The 11276-nt window shown below is 26.4% G+C and overlaps 1 protein-coding gene across 1 annotated transcript; it reads right to left on the minus strand.

Moving 5' to 3' along the window:
- Positions 1-2730: 2730 nt before the first annotated feature.
- Positions 2731-8695, minus strand: LOC113850959 (PH, RCC1 and FYVE domains-containing protein 1-like). The gene is made up of 6 exons (XM_027481464.1): positions 8684-8695; positions 7900-7976; positions 5120-7211; positions 4871-5017; positions 3502-4400; positions 2731-2893 (listed from the first exon to the last, which is right to left on the minus strand). The coding sequence occupies exons 1-6, from the start codon at positions 8693-8695 to the stop codon at positions 2731-2733; spliced, it is 3390 nt and encodes a 1129-aa protein (XP_027337265.1).
- Between the last annotated feature and the right edge of the window lie 2581 nt (positions 8696-11276).

Consider the following 11276-nt stretch of genomic DNA (forward strand, 5'->3'; position numbering starts at 1 on the left):
CCTTGAGATTTTGAGACTTGGCTAAAATAAGAATATTTATTTTTACTTTCTCTCAAACTCTCTCGTTCTTTTTTCATTCTTGTATGGGTTAAGCATTTCAATAGAAAGGTAAACCTCTCGTTCAATTTACGGAATCTAAAAGCAATAATTTTGACTTGAGTTCTGCGCTAAAATTGCTTCAAGTTTATTCTCTTTTCTCTCTAATCTCAGAATTTTGTATTGCAATTATGATTAACTTTTCTGTTGTTAGAATTTAAATTATGACTTGATTGATGCTTGATTTGATAATTAATGCAGATTAGATTAAATGATTATTTGATGTAATTCGTAATTTATTTTAATTAAGTTATTCAATTGAATTAATAATTGAATTAGACGATTGTTCAAATTCAGATTTAAATTTTTAGATACTGTGATAGTCGAAGTTACACGCAATTAGTATTCTGTGGATTGATGTTTTTTAATATATTTTTACTCACTTTAATTCTGTCTGTAATTTAATTTGATTAATTTGTAATTTCTAAAATTCAAAAAAAATTTATTTGCATTTTTTAAAAGAAAATCTAAAATTAAATTTGACTGAGAATATATCCCTATAAATTGACCTAAGTTTGACTATATACTACAAAATCTTTAAAAAAAACTTAGTTATTTTAATCTATCAATGCTTAACCCAGTTTTATAGTACTTTTTTTGTAAATAATAATTAATTTTCCTTTCTTCTCATCAATTAGGTATAACAATCTTTTTTTCTTTAATCTTTATTGCCATTAATTTTCCTTGATATATTGTAAATATATTATTTTTTCTAATATTCTTCATTGTCGGCTTGCATAGGTGTGCTAGTGTTGTAAGTCATAAATGATTTGGCAATAGGACAAGTTAAAGAGGGTAATATTAATAATATATTTTGAAAGCTAAAAAAAAATATTTTATTACTAGTTAGTATAAATTTTATGTACCCGAAAGGATCATTATTAATATTGAAAAAATTGAAGTAACTAGCTCATGTTATGACTATGTAATAGCTTTAAAGGAGAAACATTAAATAATATAGCTTATAGTTGAATATTTTATTACTTTCCTTGTCAGTGTTATTTGTTTTTTTTAGATTTTATGATTTTTTTTAACTTAAATCACTAGACAGAACTTGTATTGTAACTAAATACATTCTAGTTTAATTATTAGTTCATTGAATAAATTCTAGTTTGCTAGTTGGTGATAATTCTTGGTCTATAGCCAATGATGATTTTTGATTAATACCATTAGAAAGATATTTTGAAAGGGACCAATTATAATTAAGTAGATAAAATTAAAAAATAATATAAAAGATACATAAAAATTGTAATTAAAAGATGCACTTTATTGATATGGAAGAAAAAAAAAAGTTTGACATAATTAGTAAATTAAGGCACAATGCTAATGTTTATCCACTTCAGTTGGTGCAATAAATGAGCTCGAAATGAAAAGCATATAATGGTGTGCTTTGTGATCCAAATTGAGTTATAAATAAGATGATAACTTTGCTTAATGGTCATCCTTACCTTATGAAGCACAATCAAGAGGTAGTCAAGCATTTCATGCATCATTTTTTTTATTAATTATATAACTTATAGGTATATGGAGTGTGATCATAAAATTATAATTTCTCATATGTATGCACTTCAGTAATATTTGACATTTGTTTGAATTTTAAAGATAATTTTGGTAAGGTATATGAATTTTTTGTGAGAAGTTATTTAATTTAACTATCAACTAGTTATATAATGTTTTGAACAAATCAAAGTTATAAAGTTTACGTATCATTTGGAATATTTCGAATCTTGTTTTGTCATTTTTTTCTCCCTTTTTTTATATTTTGCCTTAAAGTACTATATCATTAAGAGACTAATAAAATAAAAGGCTATTGAGTTTGAAGTTATAGCATATTATATTATTTTAAGATTCATGAATACTAACTCTATGGTTTGAACTTTATAAAGACATTTTTTCCTCTTTTTACTTTGTTTTCGTTTTCTTGAGTTTTGTATTTATTGGAAATGATGATGGTCTTTAACTTTTGTAGAACAAAGTCTTCAAATATTCAATTATTACAAATGACAATTTTATATTAGATAACAAATTAAAGTGGCTTTTTTTTTTAGTTTGATACTAAAATATTTTAAATTTATTTTATTACCAAGGCAATCTAAATACCACATATTTAGATATTTTATTATGTAAGTAAATGTAAAAAATACACAAATATGCATTTAGCAACTCATTTAAGATTTATACAAATATTATATATAGTCAAACAGTTTAGGATTATTATTTAATATCTAGTTATTATATTTATTGAGGACGTGTTTTGGTATTTTAAATTAATACAAAAAAAAATTTACTTAAAACATCCTGTGAGGTTATTATTTGTTCTGAAAATTTTGACAAAATATTTTATTAAGTTACCAATATTTTTTTTTCATATTATAACACTTTTGAATTAATATACAAAATGACTACATGTTAAATTTTCTACAGGTAAATCATGTCGTGTATTCTTCCTATATATCTAACTATAATTTCTATCTTCATTAATCAAATAAATGGTTATATTCATATTGTGTTGTAAAATATTACCTACTTTTCTATTAATGTGCCTAAACCTTCGTTTCTACATATGGTGGTTAGACTAATGATTTTTTGATATCAAATCATTTTGACTAAAATGATGACCACAGGAAGATTAGCTTAAGTTTTAGAAGTTGATATCTCAATATTTTCTTTAACAAGTGATGTGTCATTACATGATCCAGTTGTTAGCTTTTGATGTGTTGGACAATATTTTTTAAGAACTCTAATCTTGTTTTGATTCCACCATTCTTCTGCTTGATTTCTTGTAAATCTTCGTTTACTGCATCCAAATAATAAAATAAGAAAGAAATATTAAAGAAAAATAAAAATATTAAAGAAAAAAGGACAAAAAAATGTTGAGATAAAAATAATAAAAAATCACTAAGTAAAACCTTTTTTTTTAAATTTTGTTAAAATTAATTACATGAATTAAATGAAGTCAGTTTTAATATATAATGTAATAATTTCTTATAAAATTAAAATAGGATAAAAATCCAAAAAATTGTAACATAAATAATTTCTTACTTCCATAAGATGATCAAATAAGAACATGTGAAAATCATAAACAAGGGTACATACCACATGTACTAATGTTGTCTAAGTCTTTTAAATGTATATTGCATAAAAAACATCAAAGAATTTATCAATATATCTGCATGCATTATTACTAATGGAAATCATATGGTTAAAGATATACATTCAAGTTCAATATCACATAAGATGATTTTAAATAATGTAATTATTATTTAGTTAATTTTAAATACTCATTCATGTTTAAGTGTATGAAAAAAATGTACGTAATTAGATTCAATTTTGTGAAGCTAAGAGAATTATTTTGAATGTAGATACCAAATCAAAATGAGATAAAAATTAAAATATATAACTCACCTGAATTTAACTTGTTTAAAAATTTTGATGCCATCTGGTTGCAGCATAAGCGTCACATAAACACCATGCTCAAATTTTTCAATAACTTGTATTTCTCCTTGTTTTCTCAGCATTGAGTCTAATGATCTTGAACCATTTTCTAAGTTTTGTGGAGGTATTGTTTCTCCAACACTAGATACAGATGATCCATTATATTGTTGAAGGGCTATTGTAGCATCAACATTTTCTTCTAATTTATGCTCTTGTAGTTTAGCAATGTCATTAATTACAACATGCTCATTAGTTTCATTTTGTTTCTCAGACTTTAACATTGAACCATTACTTTCTTCTAGGAAATTTTCTCTATCTTTACATGAATCATCTTCTACAGCATTGACACTTTCTTCTGGTCTGTGTTCCTGCACTTTAAAAGCACTAGCATCTAATGAAGGTATATCAAGTGTATTTTGTTGCTCAAATTGCAACTTTGATCCATTATTTTCTTCAAGGAAATCTTCTCCATCTTGACTTGGATCAACTTTTGTGGCATCAACATTTTGTTTTGATTTGTGTTCTTGTAGTTCAAAAGTGTTGGTATCCAAGGCAAATATATCAAGTGTATTTTGTTGCTTAGATTCCAACTTTGTACTTTCTTCTAGGACATTTCCTCCATCTTCACATGGATGAACCCTTGCAACATCAATATTTTGTTCTAGTTTTTGTCTTTGTAGTTTAGAAAAGTCAATATTTGAAGTAGGTATATCAACCACATTTTGTTTTTGGGACTCCAACTTTGAAGGCATGGAAGGTGCTTCAATTTCTGAAATATCTTTAAGAAAATCTTCAACTCGAGCAATCATAGTTCTCAAATCTTTACTTTCTGGTGTTTCTTGTGATAGATTCATAGTCATTTCTTTTAACTGGACAAAACCAATGACAATATTTTTTTAGCAATTTAGGTTAAAAACAAAAAATCTTAATTTATATCCATTTTTGTTTTGTTATTACATCTTTTTTTTCTCCTATTTTAGGTAACAATATTACCTCTAAAATATTTAGTTGATTGAGAAATGATATGAACTATTAGGTGCAACTTGAAAGCTTAGAATTGCCTTATTCAAAAGTATTAAGAAAAATATGAAAATTTCATCAAACCATTATACAAATAGCAAAGACAAAACTCTTATTTTGTTAGTTTACACATCAATATAATCTACTAAAAGCTTAAACTTAACTTCAAAGTGTTACAAGTAACACAACTACGATTTCTATTATAACCATTTAAATCTAATCTAGTAAAAACATTAGAATGCTATATGTTGAAATTGTCCTAATAACTAATTTTGATTTGTTTTTTAATTTCATAAAAATACAAAATGTAGATATCTACCTGATATATACTAGATCCAACAAATTCCTTTGTTATTCTATGATTAGAAGATTCCACTGCAGCCAAGGCAATAGCTTCTGTAGCCTTTTTTTGAAGCTTTTGAATATCCACATCTTTTATGTCACTCTTATTCTTCAAACTTTGAATCTATATAGAAATATAAATTACGATCAACTTATTAGTAAGGGAAAAACAATTTTTTGCAAATACAAAAGATATGTTATTATGCTAGAATGCTGATGAATTTACTTGTTTTTGCAACTTTGAAACTTCTTGGTTCAAAAGCTCATTTTTCCTTCTCAAATTATCGATAAGACTTCCAGAAAATCTAGGGTTGGCAGGACGTGGAGGACATTGTCTACTTGTGTATGCGGGCCTATAGTTGGCAAGAGATCGTGGAGGTGGTGAAGTTTCTGATGGAGTAAGAGTTATATTAGGCTTCAAAACACTTTGAGTATAACTTAATGAACTTGGATTTAACTGTGAAAGAGATGAAACTTTAGGAGCTTGTACGAAGGAAGTAGAATCATCTTTGCTTGTAGGCTTACTACTCTTGATCTCAAGGTATTTAATTGGTTCAATGGAGGGAGAAAAAAGATTTCTTGTTGACCTTGATGTTCCTTGGACTAAAATTTCTTTTCCATTTATTGAAGAATAAAGACTTTCCTTTGTATTAAACTTGGAAGCACCACCATCCCCAACATCTTTAAGCTTAACATAACAATTATCACATACACGATGAGGTTTTTCTGGAGTTGGACTCAATGCTGCTTTCAATGCCTTTTTAGAACTACAAGTATGACAGAAAACCAATCCGCAATTATGACAACTGTGCCTTATCCTTGTTAAGCCAAATGCTTGTTGACAACTAAAACAAGTTGATTGGTCAGTTCCAGAGACCAATTTATGGACACAAATACAAGATGTGAAGTTTGAGCCACATGATATATTTTTTATATGCTTATCTTTCAAGGTCGTGACCAATGTAGGAGTATTCTTATCTTCTGTGTCTCCGTGTCCTAACCTGCCATTGGCACCCATTCCCCACGTATATAGTTCACTTCTTGAAGTTAAAACAACAACATGATGTGCTCCACATGATATTTGCTCAACATACTCACCAAGCAACTTATCTTGAATTAGTGTTGGTATTTTTCCAAGAGATGTTGGATTTCCTAATTGACCATTTTCAGTTCCTCCCATTGTAAAGACATGACCAGATGTAGTGAGAGCAATAGTCATGGTATGCCCACAAGCTACTTGTTGGAAATTATATTCCATAAGTGGAGACACACGAGTAGGTTGAAGGTATGTTTCCTTATTTCCATGACCTAAACGATATTTGTCACCATCACCCCATGTGAAGAGCTTCCATGGTGAAGCAGTTGAACCAGATTGAAATGTAACTTCTATAATAGCAGCAGTGTGCCAAACTCCACATGCAACCTTTATAGTTTTTAGGCCACTTAATAATTGTACCTCCTTTGGATATAACACGCTCTCTCTATCTCCATGGCCCAAGACACCAAAAGCTCCATCACCAAAAGTGAAAAGTTTTCCATTTGATGTTGCCAATGCTGAATGCCATGTGCCACATGCAACAGATACAACTTCAAGTCCTAAAAGGCCATTAACCTTTTTTGGTATCCAATGGCTGCACTCATTACCATGCCCAAGAAGTCCAACATTATATGTGCCATCACCCCATGTGAGAAGTTCATAAGATTGAGATACAACACAAGTATGATACTCTCCACATGCAACAAACTCCAACTTTGTATCTTCCTCAAACTTAACAAGGTGAGGATGGCGAAAATCTTTATCAATTCCATGGCCAAGTCTTCCCCCTGATTCTTCTCCCCAGGTAAAAACATCTCCTTGCCTTGTAATCATAGCAATGTGGCATCCACCAGATGCAATTTGGCAAACATCAAGAACAACTTTTGAGTCCAAAAGCTTAGGAATCAACACATCTGACTTAAAAGGGACTTGAGTTCCACTCCAATTAGATGATACCCCATCTGTCAAAACTTCTCCCCATATGTAAACATCACCTCGTGATTCGTTGTCATCTGGGTCAGATCCTCTACTTAAATTGCTAGGTGTACTTGATGCACTTACACGGAAAGCATCTCCAGCACTTGTCCTTGGTTGCATATTTACACGTTCTAACTTCACATTTAAGCTTGGCCAATACAATGACAAGTCTCTAGAATTTAAATATGTCAAGTCCTTACCAAGAGTTGTTTCTAAAGTTAACTCTAATGTTGTATGTAAAGGATGAACATTTTGAAGAAACATATATATAGGCTTGCAAACAAGTATTTGTGAGCCATGATCCCTGCATTCACAAAAAATCAACAACCTTTTAGAAAGCTTATTGTATTCGTAAGATAATTTCACACAAATACATAATCTTAAAGAATTGAGTAAATTTAATTGATAGTTAAATATTCAATTATTTAATCAATAAAATAATTTTCAAACCACATACACAATTTTTTTTTCATGTTTAAAAAATTCAATCAACAATAATAGTTTGTTATATATTATTTTTGAAAGCTTTATATTTGCAAGCAAAAAGGAAAGAGAAAATTTAGAACAAATGGAGAAGTTAAAATTGTGGCATAAGTTTAAAATAGTTTAAAAATACCTTCTTATTTGTAGCAACTTAATCTTTCAATACAGACAAATTAAACATTGAGTAAATTTTAAAGGAAAACCATGATATTATGTAAATTATGAGCGATTGAAGTTAAATCATACCTCTAGATAACTGCTTGAATTTCACTCACTCTTTAACATCGCTTTTTCATATTGTATTTAAAAGTAAAATTCCTTGACAAAACTAATAACGTAGTTATATTCTTTATTAGTGGAGTAAAAAATACATAGGGTATAGTGTATAAAGAGTGTGATTACCGCTATATATAGATGAAATAAAATCTAGATCAATTTCATTTATTTTAATCAAATAAACATATATATGAATTGCGAGAACAAGTTTATTTCTTACCAAATCAAGCAACCATGCCTTGTAATTATAAACAAATGACAATGATAGATAAACCTTTTCTGCTGGTAGCAAATATCTTCTAAAGACAACCTGTAAAGTTGTTACAAGTACAAAATATCTTAATGAGCGTAATTTGTTTCATACTTTTAATGACCATCATTGTGATCATAAATATCAGTTGATATCCAAATATCACAAATTACAGTTGTAGCTTAACTGTTATTTTCTTAAGGATGATCTAAATGAGCACAATTTAGTTTTTTAGTTAAATGTCACTAGTAAGGGTCCAAATTAATTGAGTTACTTTCTTTAAATCAATGAGTGTCAAAGAACAAAATTTTGGCTATCATTTCTCATTATTCTTGATTGAGCGCTTAACTTTAAATCCATGAATGCCTTAAAAAATAGTTGAAATATAAACTAAATTTTACTTACTGAATCACCAATGTAAACCCAAATGGTGACTTATATGTAAAAAAGCTCTAAGACATATATAATCTCTCTTGTGAAATGACAAAACCCAAATTCTACATAACTAGCTAATTAGGATAGAACATATGACAACAATAATTGAAATTTGTGTTCAATTAACTTTCTAATAAAATCTAGTACATAAGAATTTCTCCACAAAATAGGCATAACTAAGTATGAATATGTGTGACAGTTTTGGCAAAACTAACTTTTTCAATATCATGCTCAGGTTTCCCATATCTGCCATTCCATCTTAGAGAAATTTGTTTAAAAATTACCAAAGACAAAACTCAGGAAACAGCAATAACATCACATGGATTTCGTACCTCTGTATGCATAGATCCTTAATCAATTTACTTCGGCCTTTCACCAAAAAAATAGCTAAAATATTTTGGTGAAAAAGGGTGAAAAATGGAACAAGGTACGAGGCTTCGCAACACATAGAAGAACTATATATCAGGTGTAGCTATTTGATAAGAATTGAATCATGTATTTATCATCCAATTCTGGAAAGGATAGTGAAATTATAACGTTGAATATCTGGATTTTTTAATAAAGTTGTGATGGCTAAAGAAACCCTGAGAAAAATTTGCAGAAGAATGAGAGAGAGAAAAGATGATGCGAAATAAAAGGAAAGCATATGGACAGATTTCAGGTAACAATTTGTATCAATAGAACATAAACATAAAAATTAGATATTTTTGCACGGTCTATGTGTATGAATTGACTAATATTTAAATTTATCAATTTTAAATATTACATATACTCACAAATATGAATACACACAATAAGTAATATTTATAACTATTAATGTGAAAAATTTGGAAAAAATAACTTTATATGATTTGTTAATTGTTAATATATATATATATATATAGTACACCTTTTATTTTTTTTAGAAGAAATATATTTTATAATTTTAATTTTAATATTTTTAACATACATAAAACATTTAAAGGTATAACTTGGTTTATATATATTCCAAATTTTTAGGTAATATAATATTAATAAATGCTTTACATATTTATGTGCTAAATATTGTGATGTGTGAACCGAATTATTTTATTCAGTTTTCTTAGCATTAACACATTAGTAGTAGTTTCTTCATCAATATATTCAACGACCTAATTATATTTTATAACTTATAAAATCTCTAAAATCCTGAAAAGTAAAACACAAATATGAGTATAACACTTTTTTTTTTTTTATGTATTAACATAATAGCATTAGTTGTATTTATGTTTGGAAAGCATATGTTAAAAAAATTATGATACTAGATTGAAGGTGAAATCGAAAATGAATGGTTATTAGAGAAATAAAAGAACTAAATAAAAATGTGTCTATAGATTTAAAGAAGATAAAGAGAAGTCAACGAAGAGACAATGTAAAGATAAAGATAGGGTGACAATTAATATCATTAAGTAAAATCAGATGAAAAGTTTGGAGAGCAGAAATTTTATTTTTAAAAAAGTATATTTATAATAAATATATAATTTTTTCAAAGAAGACTTATTAAATATTTCTTCCAATCCTATTTATAAAAAATAAAAATTGAATTTTTTAAGATTAATAAAAAATAGCTATATGTCATCATTTATATTTTATTTTAAAAATATCTATAATATCAAATGATCAAATTAATGTATTATATATTAAATATATAAATATATCAAATTTTATAAGTCAAAAGTGAACGCACCGTTAAGACAAATCCTATAACAAACAAAGCTATGAAAAGAATATGACATTTAATGCATTAAAAAAAAGTCTTTATTTCTTATATTTAAAATAACTTTTTTTTATAATTATTTCTTATAAATAGGACCAGGTATTAACTTATTTGTAATTTGTCCAACCCAAACTTATTTTATATTAACATAAATATTATAATATAATAAAATTATTTAAATTAATAATTTTTTAAAAATTATTTTAACTTAATTCTGTAACTACATATAGTATATATAAAAATGATAAAATTTTAGTAAAATTATAATAATTTTTAAATGATTAGAAATATAAAGTATTATAAATTTTATATAAACAAAAATATTTATAGAATTTGAAAGTTTAAGTCAATAAAGGAAATTTTATATATGTAAACAAAAAAATGATGAAGAATTTAAAAATTTATATAAGATAATAAGAAAAAATTAAGTGATAATTTTTACCACCAAAATTTGGAATAAAATTAATAAAAAAGTAAGAAAAAGTAGAATTTACAATGAGAAGGAGTGTAATTCATACATTATTCTGAGATAATTTTAATTTAAAAAACTATATGTAATAAATTAGGAAGCAAAATAATTTTACTATATACTTCACTTTTTAATAAAATATTCTCATTTACAATTTATGAGATAATATAAAATTAAATTAACTTCTCTTATGCAAATATAAACTTACATGTGACAAATATTTTTCACCAATGAAAAATATAAAATCATAATACAAATAAAGTAAAAAAAATTAAAAATAAAGATCATAATAACAATTAATGTCATTTAGTGTGATTAGATAAAAAGTTTAAAAAGATGTAATTTTGTTTCAAAACTAGTAAATTTAATTAATTTCTTCTCATTAAATATAATAATAATAATAATATTAATAATAATAATAATAATAGTAATAGGAGTAACTTATATTATCGTACAGTAACTACTATAATATTTAAATTTTTTCTTAGTAATTGCTTTTTTTTTTAATAAGTTTTCAAGTAGAGTTATAAATAGGTTCATTTAAGCTTTAATTGTAATTAATTAATTAAAAACCTTAAAAATGTTAGAACCATGATTAATTAGGTTAAACAAGAAAAGTATAAGAAATAAAAGATGACTAAATAACAAGCTTAAAATGCAAAGACAAAAATAAATTACATGAAATATTAAAATCTAGCCTATTAGTGTGAAAATGATGGCC

Source organism: Abrus precatorius, unplaced genomic scaffold, assembly GCF_003935025.1.
Source record: "Abrus precatorius isolate BTA unplaced genomic scaffold, Abrus_2018 Scaffold9, whole genome shotgun sequence".
Lineage (NCBI taxonomy): Eukaryota > Viridiplantae > Streptophyta > Magnoliopsida > Fabales > Fabaceae > Abrus > Abrus precatorius.

What these genes read in the sequence shown, in the direction of transcription:
- LOC113850959 (XM_027481464.1), bottom strand. An exon ending in TTGGATCTAGTATATATCAG is followed by an intron (nt 4,401 to 4,870) that starts GTAGATATCTAC and finishes GGTTTTGTCCAG; the next exon opens with TTAAAAGAAATGACTATGAA. An exon ending in TTTAAACAAGTTAAATTCAG is followed by an intron (nt 2,894 to 3,501) that starts GTGAGTTATATA and finishes ATTTGGATGCAG; the next exon opens with TAAACGAAGATTTACAAGAA.